The sequence below is a fragment of the Sinocyclocheilus grahami genome, unplaced genomic scaffold (assembly GCF_001515645.1).
Source record: "Sinocyclocheilus grahami isolate Dianchi unplaced genomic scaffold, SAMN03320097.WGS_v1.1 scaffold203.1, whole genome shotgun sequence".
Classification (NCBI taxonomy): domain Eukaryota; kingdom Metazoa; phylum Chordata; class Actinopteri; order Cypriniformes; family Cyprinidae; genus Sinocyclocheilus; species Sinocyclocheilus grahami.
Genome location: NW_015505382.1, coordinates 1,871,631 through 1,891,438, shown reverse-complemented (window position 1 = coordinate 1,891,438; position 19,808 = coordinate 1,871,631). Strand labels below are relative to the sequence as shown.

General features: G+C 38.3%; 1 protein-coding gene across 1 annotated transcript in view; it reads left to right on the top strand.

Moving 5' to 3' along the window:
* Positions 1–19,808, top strand: part of LOC107595518 (pappalysin-1-like) — a 93,705-nt gene that overhangs the window by 3,116 nt on the left and 70,781 nt on the right. Inside the window, exons 2-5 of the mRNA XM_016285941.1 lie at positions 3,159–4,230; positions 17,161–17,306; positions 17,474–17,767; positions 17,932–18,124. Coding sequence (XP_016141427.1) covers positions 3,159–4,230; positions 17,161–17,306; positions 17,474–17,767; positions 17,932–18,124 — 1,705 coding nt within the window. The remainder of the gene's footprint in view (positions 1–3,158; positions 4,231–17,160; positions 17,307–17,473; positions 17,768–17,931; positions 18,125–19,808) is intronic.

Below are 19,808 nucleotides of genomic sequence, written 5' to 3'. Positions count from 1 at the left end.
AAGAGTGAAAAATTTAAGGGGGTCTGAATACTTTCCGTACCCACTGTATATATATATATATATACACTGTATATATATATATATGTGTGTGTGTGTTGATATATGATATAAATTCATCTTTGTTGACATTAGTTAATAAAAATACAATTGTTCTTTGTTAGTTCATGTAAGCTGAGGCCCATCAAATAATATTAACTGATACAACTTTTGATTTGAATAGTAAAATGTTAGAATTAACATTAACTACGATTAATACATGTTTTAGAAATAGTTTCATTGTATGGTCGCTCTTGTTAACTAACATGGTTAGCTAATGTTAACAAATGGAACCTTATTGTAAAGTGTTACCTATTGTACTGATAAATAACATTTTATAACAACAGTGGAAATATAATTAAAAATATATATATGTTTGCACTTTAAAAGGATATATTGACCCCTTATCTAACATAAAATGAGTCAACAACTCATCAACTTAAGAAAATTCAGTATATCCTTACAGATGTTTTAATATTAGTATAGACACTACAGGTGTATATACATTTTTTCAAACAGCTGCTGCACTTGTCTTTCGTTTCATAATGCTCACTTTGTAGTGCACTGTCCATGGTGCTGGATACTGAGATTGAATGAACTCAAAATGGATGCTTTCTTGAAATATTGGAAAGGATTAGAAGGAACGCCATATTCGGCACGAGGAGCCAGCTGCATTCATTTCCAAAATTACATTTTAACTTCAGCATGTACTTAGTTTAATGACTGGATTGATTTCATAAAGTAAGCTAATTTGCAAAGCAAGCAGCATTTGTATTTGCGTGCAAGACTTTTTCCCCATGCTGTTGATCATACATTAGTATTTAATGCATTATCTCAGTTAAAGCTGTGTAGGGTATTTATTATACACTGATGGTTTTAATGAAATCTCAGTTGTGATCAGTATAAAATTAGCATTTTCTAGTGCATCCATCATTCATTGATTCCCTTCACTGATTCCCTTGCATGTCTAAAGTTCGGTGCTGGCAAGAAATGTACCTGTTTGTTATTTCCCACTTAGTGGTCTCATTCCAGGATTTCACAGATTGTAATTTCCTCAGTTTTATGGCACAATTTATTTTTATAGATGCTGGCAGTGGTTCTGCTGGCAGCCTAGAAGTGAGAGCGAAGTACATGCTCCTGTCTGCTCTTTAGTAAGGCGCTCCCGAATGAATGATCTCTTTAAAGTGGTCAGTCCTAGCGGTCAAAAGATCCTCATGCATTCAGCTTCAGTAAATGGATTGAAGCAGTTCGGTTCAAATGCGTTTCCCTGTTGATGAGGCATGTGTAAATTTGGAGTTATGTTACGTAGTGTAAGTAGTAATCTAGCATAGTAATATTTTCCTCTGCTACCCCGGTAACGCTTTACTGCTTATTCGCCCTAACTGAGTTTCACCAATTACCTCTAACAAATACACTTCTCTCCGCTGTGGGAGACGAGAGACTTCCTCATGCAGAAGACAGAATGAGGGTCACAGTTCCTCACTTTCTGTCTTCGACTTCAGGTTTCATTGCTCAGCAACTCGCTGGATTAAGCAGCACTGCTTGTGTGGATTTGTAGGACTTGTTTGATTAAATTGAAATTAAATTTAATACTTAAAAATGTTGAATATGCCCTATATCTGATTTCTGCAGTATTGAAATACAGTGATTCCTATGAAATCCATTTTTACGCACTCGATTATGAAGGACGTGTACCCATTAAATGTTAGAATAAGTTTCCTCTGTAGCTCAGCGCATGGCTTCCAAACGAAACAAGAAGAAAGGGTTTTAGAGCCCCTATCATAATACGGACTGTGCCGAAAAAGGACCATTTTTGATTTCAAACATCTCTACTGCTGAGGCACATTTCAAGAAAATAGACTGAAAATTCAACTAACCTTTGCTCTGTTGATACACGACCGCACTGTCTGGGCCTGATTGCTTGCAGATGCTTTTTCGTAGGCCTGTAGTCCTAGGACTGGACTGTTGCAATGATTTGATCATGGGAACCACATTGTTTCTGAACAAACACCTAGAGTTTTTCATCACTCTCCGCATCAGGCTGCAGTAACTTACGTCTGTGGTGTTGCGTCAGTCAGTTTGCTGAACTACTACTGTGCACCTTTAATTATACTTCTGGATAAATCAATATGTGTTATTTGTGTCTAGCATTTATTGACAAGAAAACCTGATAAAACATATACGGAAGTCTAAAAGAACACAGTGAAAATCTGCCATTCAAAGTCAAATTTACTGAACAGAAAGGTTTCATATTTAGGGATATTTAAAAAAAAAAAAAAAATAATAATAATATATATATATATATATATATATGTATATCGTTTTTTTGAAATAAATTGATACTTTTATTCAGCAAGGATGCATTAAATTGATCAAAAGTGACAGGAAAGATGAACTTTCTACTCATCAAAACCCTAAAATGTATCACATGTATTTTCACAAAAATATTAAGCAGTTGTTTTCAATATGATAATAATGAAAGATGTTTCTTAAGCACCAAATCAGCATATTAGAACAATTTCTGAAGAATCATCTGACACTGAAGACTGAAAATTCAGCTTTGCCATCATAGGAATAGATTCCATTTTCAAGTGCTTCTAAAAATGTTAAATTGTAATCATATTTCACAATATTACTGCCTTTACTGTATTAAAAATTGTAGCCTTGGTGAGCATAAGAGACTTCTTTAAAAAAAAAAAAAAAAACCTTGTAAAACGTCTTACTTTCCACAAACTTTTGAATGGCAACCAAATAAAGTTAAATAAATGAAATAAAGTTTTAAGATTTTGAAAAAATACAAAGCAGCAATTAGATGAAAATTAATAAGGAATATATACAATTCTGCACTATTTTTATCACTAATTAGTCAGATGTTCTTGTTTCAATTGGATCTTTTTGGATTATCTCAAAACATGTTGGAGAACATGAACATTCGATTTTACATGTGGAGTTCACAGAGCTTGAAAACATCTGTCATTAAAGCAACACTAACATCAGATACTGTAAATTCCTAAAATTCATGTAGATTTTTTTCATTTTCACTCAAATTGTGGGTTTTTTGGACCACATTGTACATGATTCTCTGCTTGTTCTTGTATCTAATACCTGTCATCTTCCCACAGGTCTCTATGATAAATGCTTCTACGCATCCAGCGATAGAGGATGGTTACTTGGCATCAAAGCAGTCAGCGAACAAGCCAACCGTGACCCTCGTGTCTTCTTCTCCCTCAAGACAGACCGAGCCCACAAGCTCACCACAATCACCTCCAATGCACCCTACACACCCAATCAATGGTCACACGTGGCCGTCACCTACAACGGTCTCTTTATGAAGCTGTATGTAAACGGGGCGCAGGTTGCTGTAAGTCGAGATCAATCCGGTGAGATTTTTAGCCCCCTTACCAAGAAGTGCAAGGTGCTCATGATCGGTGGCAATGCATTAAACCACAACTACAGGGGAACAATGGAACACTTGAGCTTGTGGCATCGGGCTCTGAGCCAACGTGAGATCATTAGATACATGGGTCTCAGTTTGGGTCAGTTTGGTGACCTCTCTCAGCTGGTCGTCTATGAGAACTTCGAGAGCATGTCAAGACGGTGGCTGACGGTGAAAGATGGCAGTTTCCCCCGGTTGGAGGACTCAGACCGGAGCCTGGCGGCTGTCCTCGGTGATGCTGCACTGAAACCTCCACCTTGCGGACAGACCGTGTGTGACAATGTGGAGGTGGTTACAAACTACTACCAGCTCTGGAGCTTCCGCAAACCCAAGACGGTGCGCTACCGAGTGATAAACGTTTACGACGATGACGGACGGTGGCCGATGATTACAGACCACCAGATCAACCTTCAGCACCAGCACTTGAACAATGCTTTCCGCGTCTACAACATCTCCTGGGAGCGCACCATTCACAACGTATACAACTCATCCTTACGTAACCGCCTAATACTGGCCAACTGTGATATCAGCAAAGTGGGTGATGAAGAGTGCGATCCAGAATGTAACCACACTCTTACTGGCTTTGACGCCGGATACTGTAAGAGGCAGGGCGCACGCTGCCCCGAATACAAGCAGGGGAACGGGGTTTGTGACCCAGAGTGTAACTGGGACAATTTCTATTACGATCATGGGGACTGCTGCAACCCCAACATCACTGATGTCACCAAGACCTGCTTTAATCCTGCATCACCCCACAGGTAACTCTCAACTGCTATTTCAAACCTATTCAGTGATACACAGAGTGTTGAAAATAATTATTAGTTCAGACCTTTCTCCCAATAATTAGTTTAGTTATTCATTAAACATGCAAATAACAGACTATATCCCATACAGCTTAACCCTGTAAAGCCTGACATTCAAAATAATAGTCAGAAAAATATATATACTGTATATATAATTTTTTTTAAAGGAGCAGTTAATTTAAAACAACATCTGATAAAGATTGCATGGCTCATATAGTATGATATAGGAGAAAATGGAGCTCATACTCAATTTTATTCAGAGGCCCAAACTGAGCAACAATATGTAATTTGGTGCAGTTGCTGATATTTATATGGCCAGAAATTATTATGAAATTGTGATAACTCATAATATAATTCAGTCTTTGCAACAGTGTAGCAAACTACTTAGATAAAATTGTAACACTTTACTTGAAGGGGTGTGCATAAGACTGACATGACACCTTCATGATCATGACATGACACATGTCATGAATATGAAGGAGGTTTTATGCATGTTTATGACAACTGTCATTAAGTGTCATTCGCTCAGTTATGTCATTTGTAATGCAAATATGACATTATTTTACCTACCCCTACCCTTACCCCTAACCATACCCCATAATAAAGACATCTCAAACAATGCCATCTTTGCATTAAAAATGACATAACTGAGCGAATGACATTTAATGACAGTTGTCATAAACATGCATAAAAAAACTTCATATTCATGACATGTGTCATGTCATGATTATGTATGTGTCATGTCATGATTATGAAGGTGTCATGTCAGTCTTATGCACACCCCTTCAAGTAAAGTGTAACCGATAAAATTCACAATAATATCAATTGTTGCTCTATATCTCCAAATAATATGTCTAGATGCTGATTAAATGCTTTATGCTGTAGTTTTAATTGTATTGTAGTGATGGTTGAAATATAATATAAATATAAATAAAACAAATGCAAATATATTACAAATAAACGTTCCTCAAAAGCCTTTAGTGTCATATGTCACTTAATTCCAATTATTCTAAAAAATAAATGTAAGTTGCTTCAGTCCAGCAAGTGCTCATCTTGATTACTAACAATATAAAAGTTATTCTTATGTTAACTTTATGAAAATCATTAAAGATTTCACATCAAAAAGACATGAACCATGACCTGAAGGGGAACATTTTTTGAATTATACTAAATGACCTTTTACTTGCAAAAAAAGTAAAACGATCAAGGTTTTTCAGCAAAGTTTTAATCATTGTCATAATTTAGAGACCTTAGAAATTTGTGTACTAAATATGATACAGTAGGTTTTATCAGCTTAAAATGCTCTTTTAAAAAAAATTGTTAATATTATCTATTAATTTATTCAAAAAGACTTTAAAATGCAGTTTTTTGGGGCCATAAATTCAAACATTTCAGGATGTCATAATGAAAAATAAACCTTGTTAAAAGAATGACATTGAAATTACTTTGTTATGGCAAGGCTAGATTATCTCAGGTTGTAAAATATCATGTGGTGTGACTCCCAAAAAATTATGATGTTTATGAACAAATAATATATAAAAACGTTTTGCATACAGTGTGTACATGTAATTCAAGGTGTTACTTGATGGTTACACAACATGACATTTTTACAATCCTTAAATTAGAACTTTTGTTGTAAATGTTATGAAAGTTAAAACCATATGAATTCAACATGAATTATATAACCTGATTTAAAGATAAACCTTTTTTATCTTAGACACTCTTATTTCTCATTGACCCATGTACAACAGTTTTTTCTTCTTCACAGCTGTTTAAAGATTTTGGAAGTACCAGACACGAACTCAAGGGCACTATAATTTTCATTCCTATGTGTGCAGCTTTCAGCTATTTTAATTCTGTTGCATTAATGTATTATGACTTGACGTCCTAAAAACATCTTAACTGCTGAACCGCAGTCAGAGTTCTGGAGCATGAATTAACGTATACAGGGATGGATGCAGTTTGAGGGACAGTAAAACACGGTGAAGGATGAGTCTCGGCCCTACGGTTTGGTGTGTCTGTACTAGTGAGATTCAGGCCTGTTCTTATGTGTTTCATGTGTCCCTGGAGTCCATTTTGGCACCGAATCAGAGCTTGGCAACCAATCACGTTTTACTCTGTGGGTGAAATGAATTACTCTCGTGGTGACCAGATGTGAAGACTGAGGAGATTCTAGACATAGTTCTCCTTTTTTGTAAGCTTATAAAAGTGATTTGATAGAGAGTAAGTGGGAATGGAAACTGTGTCCCCCTGGACAAACAGAGGAGCCAATCACAGCTTAGAGCAGAATCTCCAACTCTATTACTTACAGCATTAGAGACTCTTCTGGGAGTCCTGCTCAGGAAAAGGAACCTTCCAGAAATATGTTGAGGTTGTGGGGGCACTGGATACTGTTGGTGTAAAGCTCTGTATTTGTTCTCTGGATGGTGGGACAAACGAAAGATCTCTTTTCCACTCTTCTCCTTTCTCAGCAACAGTTCCTGTAGCCATACACACTCTGCAGGTATTGTGACATACAGTGGGGTTCAAAAGTCTGAGGTTACACTGACAATCTCCCAAAATGGAATTTAAATCTGGAAATAAAGTTTTAAAATTTTAGGAAAAAAATTAAACCAAGGAATATTACAAATATTGTGTATACGTTATAATAAATATTTATGATTCTTCACTTCTTTTGGCCACATCAAATAAGTACATTTGTGACATTGTGTGTTCTTTTAGTTTCATTATCATGGACTTTTAGGTTGTTTCACATCACCTTCTTGCTTCCTTTATTCTAGTTTCCCGCCACTCATCAGTATCATGGACATTCATTAATCAGCACACCTGTTCACTTTTTAGTTTATCTCTGCATATTTAAGTTCCTCTGGGTTCACTTCTCAGTTTTTCTGCATTTTTTGTGCTATGTACATTGTTTCGTAGCTTGGCGTACATTTTGGATTACCTTCTGTTGCTTTTTTTAATAAACTGTGTTGTTTTATTTACTTTGGATTCATCTACCTCATCTGTTAGGACCAGTGCTTGAAGCGGAAAAAATAAATATATACATTTTCATCATTCCAGATGTGTATATATATATATATATATAATGTGCATATATAATATAAATAAGCACCAGTTAAGCTGCGATACCAAACAGGACCACAGGGAGACGCCAAAAGACCACTAAACCTGATGCCTTAACCTGACTGTACATGCTACTGTACGGATCCATTCAGAATTACTAAACTACTGACCAGTGCATGATCTAAAAACACCTTCAGCCAGCATTCATTATAAAACACTCGTGCTTTTAAGCCAAATACACGCTGAAAATAATAATTTACTTCCATCTGGATGCGAGTCATTATTCTCTCCGCTATCTCTAATGAAATCGTCCGTGTTTTCTCTGCATTACTACTTATTACTAATGCATTCCCTTACTGGCATCTTGAACTTTCCAGAAGGTTACCGGTTTCAAATGACCTCCTGGGTAGTGTGCTTTATAGTGTCATCTCTAATCACCCAGACACTGACACTTTGACTCAGTACCGGCAACATGTCAGAAGTGCCGGTATGCATGAAAAAGTGCCAGTACGCTAAAGACTACTGCGTACCGGCCCACTTCAAACACTGGTTAGGACTAAAGCCTGTGTTATACTTTCCGCGTGAGCAATCTGGACGTGTACATGGACTACCTGTATTTATACTACTGAAAGCATACGCTGAAGTTCGTGTTCCATACATGCGCAGTAGATCAGCTTGAACAATAAACAAACATGTGAACAAACAATTGCAATTGAGTTATTGCACATCTGGTTGTCTTTATATAGTTTTATCACGGATTTTACAGGTTCGAGTAGCAATGAGTTTCTTCACACAACCGGCGCATGCGCAGTAGCCTACTGGTCACAAAAAATGGGAGGCACGGGCATGTCCGCGCAGAGCCTCCGCACACACTCTTTAGTGTTTACTATTGTCGTTTTGCATTATTGACACACTATTTTCCTAATTAATGCTGTTCAGTTGCTTTGACACAATCTGTATTGTTAAAAGCGATATATAAATAAAGGTGACTTGACTTGACTTGACACTCTCCGATGACGATTTTTACATCACGCATGCCATAGCGAACCCTAGCAGACTCGCGCACGCGGAAAGCATAACACAGGCTTTAACGTTACATATTGATCATATGACTCAATACTGGAGAACATGATAATGCGGTTTGATCTTATGCAGGTCAATGCTGCTTGTTTCTGCCACGGGATAAAAAAAAAAACTTTTTATCTCACAATTCAGACTTTTTTTCTAGCAATTCTCAGAAAGTCAGAATTGTGACATATAAACTTGGAATTCAGAGGAATACAAGACAATTGTAAGATAAAAGTCGCAATTACTTATTTTTTTCTTTTTAGTCCGTGTCAGAAAAAAAAAACAAAGAATTGGGAGATGTATCCTAAACTTAATTCAAAGAAAAAAGGTCAGCGTTGCAAGATATAAACTCAGAATTACAGCTTTACTTGAAAAAAATCTTGTTACTTACAAGTTTTCATAAATTGGCTTCTGAGTAAACTTGAATATATTGAGCAAACTTTTGATTTTTCTGAGACCGTAATTTTGTAAGATTTTTTCAAGTAACGTTAACATATTGAAATTTACAGTGATCTCATAATTCCCAGTTTACATCATAATTGCGGGAAAATTGTGAAGTAAAAGTCGCAATTAACTTTTTTCACAATTACCTTGAATCCTATGGAGGAAACAAGTGTTCATTCAAACGGTTATAAAGTTCATGTTAACTATAATGTGTTTGGAATTAAAAAACTGTATTACATAAAGCATCTTCACAGGTGGACATACCCACTGTATGTCTGCAGCAGATTCTTGAAAGCAAAACCGCTGATTATCGTTTAATGCAGTTTAGTGTATTTGATCAGAACAAACAAGGGTATTTAAGGACAACTAGGGATCTGTGCCAGATAAAAAAAAGAGAGACATGTCAAGGTCCAAGATCAAAGTTTTATTCTCAGGAAACAGAATCTGAATGATTGCATATTCAATATCTGTAAATCTGAACAAATTATATATAAAAGGCATCACTTACCTTTGAGAGGTTCTATAAATTAAAATATTGGTTCCAGGTTTGTAACCTCATTGAAATTGTGGTACTGCTTGCAAAATTGCACAATCACACTGCTTCCTGTCCGTCTGTGGTTACAGATCCTTAGTTCACTGTATTTGTTTTTAGTTACCATAATTGCAGTTTGTCCTATTGACGTTTGTGTGTGTTCGTGTGTGAGATGAGACTAGAGCGTGTGGTCAAGCGGAGAGCACTCCAGCTTGTTGCTTGTTTTGATTTGATTATGGTATGTCTGGAGAGATTTGCCGAAGGCTGCATAACGAAGTGATTTGACATTCCTTTTTGATTGTACAAGAATGCATGAACAAAGAGTTGTGCAAGAACAGAACAATGAAATCAAATGCTGTGGTGAATCTGTTTTTGCCTAAGACTCATGCAGATGTTGCAGTCAACTTTAAAATCTGCAACTTTCAACAGAACATCTGGGTTATATTAACCTGTTTTTTCATATTATCTTTTGGTAATGTATGCCATATACTGAATTGGGGTTTAGCTAATAATAATTTAGATGCCGTTATCTTAAAGCAAATAGCTCAGAGACAGGTTACTATTATAAAGCAGTGTTAGTTCTAACTTAGTCTCGCATTGCCAGAACTTCAGACTGATGGCAGAAGGTTCAGACTCCATAGCCGCTTTAATTGGCTACAAACCGCCCAAGAGGATGTCTGACAGACATGTAAAGCAACCAATCACAGTTTGCTTGGTTTAGTATCATATTTAGGAGCGTGAAACTGTAAAGTATAAAGTAGCATATTTAGCATGAACTAAATGTATTCCAAATACAGTTTAGTATATTTATTTTTCACTAGGGGCCACTGACCAAGACATCATATTTTCTATATGCACTTTAAACTGATGCATTTAAATGATACTTTTGGGTCACCCCAAGACTGCAGAGCTGGTGAGAGAAACGATGGTAGAGTGAGACAGTATAAAAATGAGTCAAGTCTGTATAATTGCATGAGTCAAGACCCGTACATCTGGCTCATTTTCAAGCACTTCAGGCGAGCTCTCAGTGTCAAAAAGAGAGTGACATCATCGCTTCTTTAATCGGTTTTGGTTCAGACATTATGCAGATTTTATATAAACATAGTCGTCTCTACCTGAATTGACATGAATTTCAGGAATAAATTCAACTGAATTGCAGTATTTAGCTTAGGTGCAGTGCTTTCACTGATCTCTGAGGATTCAAAGGTCACAACACTGCAGGGAGAAAAGAAATGCATTGCTTTCCTAACAGCATATCTCGAGTGCATCCTTGCTTGTCTCAGAATAGTCAAAGGTACAGTATGTTGCTCCTGCTTTGCTCTCCTGCTTTATCCAGGGCTCTCTTGAAGAGGAGATCCAACTCTAATAATAAGAGTATCTCTATTAGCCCAGTTTAAGACAGCATAATCTAAGCCACTCGGCTCGTAAACTAAGCCGGCTAATAGCCGGTTACCTTATCAAGGATTTGGACAGGAAAATCACACTCTTAGCACCTTTTTTTTATTCTTCTGGAGGCTTGAGAAACCACCTGTCTACACAAGTGGCAACCTAAAAAAGCGATGGAGATCTGTCTCTTTCTTCATTGCATACAACGTCAGGCACACAACCACAGGGTCCAAACCCTGATGTTCAGAAGTAGGTTTGGATAAAGAGTTAAGCCCGGGGGACAGAAGGATTTCCTCTTTTCAAACTGCAGCAATTAAATAGTCCTTTAACCTGCCACTGTGAGGCCAGCTGATTCATTTGTGTGCAGAGCCCTTTTCATTGGGGACTTCCACTCCACCGCATTAACAGCACTGGACACACTTACTTGCAATGAACTAGTTTCAGAGCTTTAATTGTATTTCAAACATATTTGCCTTCTGAAATAAAGGGAGAGATTTATGAGGACCAGATAATGCTGATGCTTTGTTGCAGTGTCAGTGTTTGTGTGTCTGGCTGTCCGCACCAAATGTGATGGTACACAGCTCATGTTGAGTCAGCATGAATGTAGGCCTGGGGATACAGCTTTCAATATTCAATATATCTCTATATTTATGTATTTGAAATAGCTCAAAGGGCTGATTTTTTAAGGATAATATTTTTGAAACCGCCACTGTTGCCACATTTACAGATTTGCAATGTTTAATGCCTAACACTAAAATTGTTTAAAATGATCAAAGCATGCTTTTCAGATCTTTCCGGGAAAATTTTATATCAATTATTTTTCCTTTGCTTACATTCACTCACAAAAACAATGAAATATTATTTCCATTAAAACTTTTGTGAGCTAACACAAAGTTTCTTGGGGGAAAGCGAAGATTTAAAAGAACGTGAAAGCAGTGAAATATAATTTTCTCTCCCAACTAATTTTGTATTTATTTATTTTTTCCCCAACCATGACCATGTCCCTTTAGAGACTCCATAGTTTTTCACAAAAAACAAGGAGTGATTACATTTAATCATTTTTAATATACACATAACAGTGCATATGTAGATTTGTGTAGAATGTAGTTTTTGGGGCAATAAAATTACTAAGCTTAGAAGTAAACATCAAGGGGGTAAAATAAAAATAAAAAACATCTCTTGTTTGTACCATATTAGCCATATTTCTGAGAGGGTTGTATAACAGATGACAGAAGGTGGAAGTAATGGAGGACATACTGTAGGAATAGACAGTTCAGAAATGAATGTTTTTTATGACTTTGGGCAGGTGTTTCCTGTGGAAAACAGTCTCAGATGTACATAGGAACATCCATACTAAAACGGTACATTTTTTTCTGAGAGGCTACAGTGACAGTGATTGTTTACTGTATTCTTTTAGTACAATATTCTTCATATATCAAACAGCCCTTGTTTTCTGTAGACTTTGCATAAATGTATCCTCCTCTCTTCTAGCCCCTTTTATGGTAACTGTCTGTGAATTATATTATTCCTGCAGAGGTCAGCTACAAATTATCCCACGAGCCTGTGAACTTCACGCCTGGTTGTGCATGATGTTAATTGTATAGATGATTGATCACTCCTCTTATGTACTTGGAGCTGATGAAAAGATCCATGAAAGGCTGAGAAAATTATAGCCCTTTCAGCCAACTGGTGAACACTGCCATGCCAACCCGCCCCGAGCAGCTCTACGCGAAACCACACTCGGTACATTTGGATGTAAGGCCGTCTTTACTGATTCAGATGAATAATACATGGGTGTAAATGGATGAAGCCATAATCACGCATTTAATAGGCATTAAATATAAATGCGTCAACACACCACTTGGAGCACTCTGAGTGCAGCCAGGCGGAACTGATCAGCAGTGACGTCTGCGCTTTTTCCCCCCTTTTTTTACTTATTTAATGGACAGCCTTCCCATGACACAAGCCCGTACCCTATATGTGGAGATGTGAACGGACTGGCTTCTTTTAAGACATCCTGGAAGACAATTTTGGCATTCTTAAAGATGATCACCTCCGAATGTGAGGCTAGTGATTCATTATGTGGCTTCAAACGTTGTACTGCCTGTGTCACCCACTTCCCTACTCAGCAGAATCAGGAGAAAAAAAGCCTCAAATGATCCTGAGCAGCATTGTGCAATTCATGACCACTGATGCCTGCATACTTTGGCTGGACAGATGCATACTTTGGCCTGCTGTTTTTGTAGTAGGCCTATGTCCACATCTGATTCGTGTTGTGTTTTTCTAAGTAAGCCAGTGGATTAAACTTAATTGAACTCAGATTAGGTGGCTTTGACCTACAGTAGTGGAACTTTTAATAAAGCAGAGGCCTATGTTTTAAAAAACAAGTTCCTTTTGCACTTACTCTATAGCTGACTTATTTATCTCGCCATGAAACTCCCTGACCTCTTTTTTCCCTTTCTGTACAGCCAAAAAGCCAGCCAAATATTTTCATAGGAAATAATGAAATTCCTGAAATTATTAGGAGGGAAACCTTATATCATCTGTTCTCCTTAGATTTGTCCCTTGAGCTGGCTTCCACGGTTTCACAAGCGAACCTCTGCCACCTTTTGATACTGCATACTACAGTTTCTTTTCATTTTCCATTCTTGACTTTTTTTTATAAAAAGGTGATGTCATTTCAAGTATTCCACTATATAGGTTTACTTTGGTGCATTTTCACTAGTCTGAGTCAAGAAAAACCAGTAAGATGCATGCTTTTTTTTAATTCAAAAAGTGAATGTTTCTTTACTGTGCTCTTCACAGTAATGTTGCTTGTAAGAATATCTATTCAGTTATGAGTTGTTTTCTGAATATGTGTGGAATGAAGCAGGTAATTTGAGGTCTGTACCACACAAGATGTTTCCACGCTGCGCTGCATCTCATTGGCAGCTGTGTTGGCTTGTAGCGTCACCACCATAACTAATCATCAATGTTCTGCCTAGAGAACATCACACCCTCTGCCATGTTTTTTTTTTTTTTTTCATATTTGTGCAACATTATCACGTCCCTTTCTTTCGCTTTCAGACACAAACTAGTGATAGATGGGTCAATAAAATTACAACTGTATGTTTTTTTCAGATCTAGTAATTTATTCAAAAATATGTAAGTAAAATACATTGTTGAAAAATCCATTTCATAAATATACTGACTTGAATACACCACTTCTATGATGAGAATGTTTTTATTATTTTTTTTAATCTTAAATCTTGTGTTTTAAGTTTTAATCCTGTGTTTTTAATCTTCAGTTATTAGAATATTAGAATGATTTATGAAGGATCACGTGACACTGAAGACTGGAGTAATGGCTGCTGAAAATTCAGCTTTGCCAGCAGAGGCATAAATTACATTTGAAAAAATATTAAAAGAAACCAGCATTTTTTAAATTGTATCAACATTTTACAATATTACCGTTTTACTGCATTTTTGATCAAATAAATGCAGCCTTAATAAGCATAAGAGAATTCTTGCAAAAACATTAAAAATCTCAATTAGTATACAAAGTAATATATAAACAATATAACTGCCTGATTGTTGTTGGGATGTACAATAAGCACCATGCTTTATGATTGGAAATGTAGTCCAGTAGTGAAATGCAAAAGTGTGTTTACTAGACTTACTCTCCTTCTTTTGAACTGTCATGAGGCTTCTAGTGTTTCTCTTTTATGACAGAGAGTGATGACTTTACAAGACATAGTGCCACGGTATAAGGCTTGCGAGAAAATAAATACCAGGAAATGGTCATCATGTCTCTTTAACCCGCGTCTTCCTTAGAAGGTAATACATCAAGAACAACTACAAAGTAATACATACATTTTCATAATGTCTCAGCTAACCCAGGGCTTAGCAGCATGACAACAGATACCGTGTTTGATTGGCCCTAGTGGTGAACTAGCTAACAGATGTTGCTCTTAAGATGAAGAATGAGACCTGGCTGTTTTTTTTTCTCAATGAATAGTGGAGGTGGGTGTTTTCTACATTTGAAAGCATTGGAGTTAGGAACTAAGCACCGCTTGTGTTCATTTTTGTTCCAGCATTTTTCAAAAGGGAAATGTTTTGAGAGAATTAAGCAGGGCCTCCCGTAAAGACAGAGGAGGTTAGCGGAGAGGCGATATGAAATCCTATACGTCTGCGCAAATATGAATATATGCATGGTTACATGCTGTTGTACTTATGGAAATGTATGTCTCCAGCAAGCCAGCATTCATCACTCTAGAGAGGCTTGTCTTTGTTTGACTTGCATGACAGTTTATCACTGCAGGGGAAAGGCTTGCATGGGAATAACATGCCCAGTGTGTTTGAGGTGAAATAATAATCATTATAAGGGGGCCGTGTTTGGAACTATCCAAATGACACAATGCATTCCTAACTAGACAGGGCCAATGACCTCTGACCACAGAGCTGGCTGCAGAGTGGGGCTCAGGTTTCCTTCCAAATACAAACTCTGTGTGACAGCCTCACTAGAGCCGTTAAATTACGGAACACTGCTTCTCTTGACAAACATTTATACACTCACACACGCTCTTTGTGTACTTCTGTTTGTACTTTCCTATCAATCCTTACTGATGTATTTCATTAATAAAAATTACCTCAAAATTTGGTAATTACCCCAAAAGAAGTAATATATTTAAAATGTGTTTATTTCATAATAAATATAGATTGTCTATTAACATATTTACTGACATATCGCTTGAGAATTACTGATATAAATACTATAATTCAACTTTATTTGTAGTACTACTTGTGTTCAACGCACATTTCTTAATATCAAGCCCAAAATGTGTTTTATTGTCACTAATGATGAGGACTGTATAGTCTTGATATCGGTCTTTAAATGCAAGATATTTAAAGTGTACCTGAAGTATACTTGCAATAGTTCCACTTTAGCTCAATCAGATATACTTCAGTATTTCTTGTGTTGGACTTCAGCACTACTTCCACAAAATTGAAGTGCATTAAGCACAAAATTAGTTGTTCCAATTTAGCAGACTTTAAGTTCCAGTTTAGTATACTATTATAAAAGGATATTTTGATTAAGTATACACTCTTAAAAATAAAGGTGCTTCACGATGCCATAGAAGAACCTTTTTGTCTAAATGGTTCCATAAAGAACCTTTAACATCTGAAGAACATTTCTGTTTCACAAAAGGTTCTTTGTTGCGAAAAAAGGTTCTTCAGATTATAAAAAGGTAAGAAAGAAATGGTTCTTTAAAGAACCTTTGACTGAATGGTTCTTTGTGGAACCAAAAATGGTTCTTCTATGGCATCGCTTGAAGAACCTTTTGAAGCACCTTTATTTTTAAGAGTGTATATGTATGTAAATGTATTTGTAGTATGGAATAAATGTATTTCAAATATATTTAAGTGTATTTATTTTTCACTAGGGTATATTCACTCTTAGATGTTTAGAGAGCTCAGTAAAAAAATGTACCATTTGTAAATCCAGTGATTCATATAGATATAGATTTCCCTATCTGATTCAATTCTGACTCACAAGCTCTCAATTCCACTCCAATTCATTTAGGTATGTTTCAGTTATAATGCCCATTTAAAGAGCTGGCTAATAAGCGTGCAACCACAAACATTTTGGTAAATTATCGTGGGCAAAAATGGTCCATTGTATATTGTCAATAGTATAGAGATTAAAGCACAGCTCATCCAGAAGTTAATTTCAAAACAAGTAGCTTTCTGTTGGTTAATGTAGCAATTCTGTAAAAAGTCTGTGAAAAGTGTGTGGGCATATATTTCGTCCTCACGCGAAATTCCAGATTGTGTAAAGTTCTATTGCAACTACTGGATTTTATCCACCAAAAAAAAATGACTGAACAGTGGTAAATGTGACCGCATCTTTATGAGCAAGTTATTTCTTTAGTGACTCAGAAACACAAGTTGCGTGACCCAACAAATGACTTTAAAGATGTGGTCACAAGAGTCATTTGTTAGCGTATCAGCCAATACTAGTCACTTCTTGTTTGCATTTGGGTGCTCAACAGAAAACCTTTTTTTGCATCACATTCACAACTATGATTTATTTTGTCATGGCGCTTAAGATTCAACAGTGGAGGAGCAGTGAAAATTGATGAAAGAAACAGGAAAACCTGGTGCATTACAAACACTGTAAATAGACTTAAAAGATCAATATTGCCATTTTAATAATCATGATAAGTGAATGTTAGACGGCCGGAAACATAAAACGCGAAAGGACAAGCGACAGCTCAGTCAACTGGTCTGAAAATGATTTTGTACAGGATTCTATGTGCAATTGTAAGGTCCGGTTTACAGTATATATGATTTTGAAAGCAGTCTGTTTTGAATATTTCCTGTGTTGAAAAGTCTTTCTTGTTCTATAGGGCTTACATGAACGTGAAAGAGCTGAAAGAGGTTTTGAATTTGGATGGATCCACGCACTTGAACATCTTCTTTGCTAACTCATCTGATGAAGACGTGGCTGGTGTGGGCACTTGGCCCTGGGATAAAGAAGCTTTGACACATTTAGGTAAATACATAAATGCATCACTACAATACAGATAACAATCACTGGTTCAGCATAGTTTTGAAGAGCATTGCATATCAACTTTCATTGTCATCAGCAAAAGAAGACATTAAATGGGTACCAAAAATGATGATGTTTATAATACCTGCTCTCGCTCTGTCTTTTTTGAGGTGGGATTGTATTAAACCCTTTATTTTATGGTACATTTGGCCACACTCACACCATGATCCATGAGATTGGCCACAGCCTTGGACTGTACCATGTCTTCAGGGGAATCTCAGAGGTGGAGTCCTGTAACGATGCCTGCTTAGAGACTGAGCCGTCTCTTGAGACGGGGGATCTGTGTGTAGATACAAATCCCACACCCAAGTACAAGTACTGCAGAGATCCTGAGCCAGGCAACGACACCTGCGGCAGATGTCATTTCACAAACACCCCCTTCAACAATTACATGAGCTATGCTGGTGAGACATACAGTATACAGTATCAACTCTAAATGTCTGCTGCGTAGAAGACTTCTGCAGACTCTTTTAGCATTGTCTGTGCTGATTTGGACAGGAAATCTGTGAAAGAAATTTAAAATAAGTGTAACGTCTGAGATATCTTTGTTCGTTTTGTTCCCATAAAGATGATGACTGCACAGATTCCTTCACGCTGAACCAGGTGGCCCGGATGCACTGTTACCTGGATCTGATCTACCAGTCTTGGAGACCTGGCAGTAAACCAGCTCCTGTTCCTCTACCTCCTCGAGTAACAGCACAGGACCAAGACTCTACTACACTAGAGTGGTTCCCTGCCCTCACCGGCCATTACTTAGACAGGTGAAAAGAACTAGGAACCAAGGCTGTTCCTAGCAGTGTTAATTTAGTTGGCGAATAATTTTCGTCATAATTCTTGTCAACAACATTTTTGTCACCGACGACAACGAGACGATAACGAACGTCTCGGTTACGTATGTAACCCTCGTTCCCTGAAGGAGGGAACGGAGACGTCATGTCGGTGACTGACAAATTGGGATCTCGCTTCGAGAGACCAATCTACTTCGAGTGTAACTAAACGAGCCAATGCACATTGGCATGCAATTATTGCATCCAGGGGCCGCTGATCACAGCGTGAGCATAAAAAGGCAGCCGGTGCAATGCATACCAGGTTTTCGCTGAGGAGCCGAGCTGGTGACCCGGCCGCTCAGCGGTGGTACAGTAGCTGTGGCGACGGGATGTGACGTCTCCGTTCCCTCCTTCAAGGAACGAGGGTTACATATGTAACCAAGACGTTCCCTTTCAGTCAGTCACTCCAAGTCACGTCGGTGACCGACGAATTGGGATCCCTACCAAAGCGCCATGGATGCTGCCCCTTCCAGTGTCCTGTGCGAGCCGCCTGCGCCCCTTTGTGGTGTAGGCCGGGACTCGCAATAAGAAGACCAGTCACTGTTGTCATAGCACTACCCACTCAGTGAGATTGGATAACACTGGGAAAACGTACCCGTTCCACTTGGAACAGGGACGCTGCAGAAGCCTCATCCTTCCCGAAGGAGGTTTCGGAAGCAAATACACATATGAACATCTGTTTAGGTGCATATGGAAAATTGGAGGTGATTGTAACCCTCTTGGAAATGGCAGAAGTCTGCCGGGGAAACACAGGCTCTGAGGCTATACTGTGGACCTTTACACATATGGGATCCACTTAGGTCTCACATATGGAACCCAGCCTTCTACCGGTTCTCAAGTATTCATCGAGTGAAGGCTCGACTGCCACGTCTGGCTGCCGAGGGGACGGAGGAGCTCGACAGGGTCTACAGTACGGACACTCTGGAGAAGTTTCTAGCAAGCCAACACTAAACCGGGGCCTTTCAGTGCCTCTACCCGTTTGAGGTGAGAACACAGGAGGATACCAACTCCACACGAAGGCTATAGGATCTAGCGAACATGGGGGTCGCCCAGCCCACAGCTCTACAAGTATCTGTCAGCAAAGCACCACGAGACAGCACGAGCCAGCACCAAGGAGGATGCAATACACCTAATAGAGTGCTCGCAACCTGAGCGGGCAGGGCACACCCTGTGCCTGATAAGCCAGCGTGATGGCATCCACAATCCAGTGGGCCATCCTCTGCTTAGAGACGGTCTTCCCCTTCTGCCGGCCTCCGTAATAGACAAAGAGCTGGTCTGAGGTCCTAAAGCTTTGTGTCCGGTCTACGTAGCATCTCATGGCTCGGACGGGACAGAGCAAAGCTAGGGCTGGGTCTGCCTCCTCCGGGGGCAGCGCTTGCAGGCTCACCACCTGATCCCTGAAGGGAGTAATGGAAACCTTGGGCACATAGCCAGGCTGGGGCCTCAGGATTACCTCGGAGCAAGCCGGCCCAAACTCTAGGCACGAATCGTGACCGAAAATGTGTGCAGGTCCCCTACCCTCTTGATGGAGGCCAGTGTAAGCAGGAGCAGAGATTTCATTGAAAGAAACTCTAGCTCAACTGACTGCAAAAGGCTCAAATGGGCCCTGCTGTAGTGT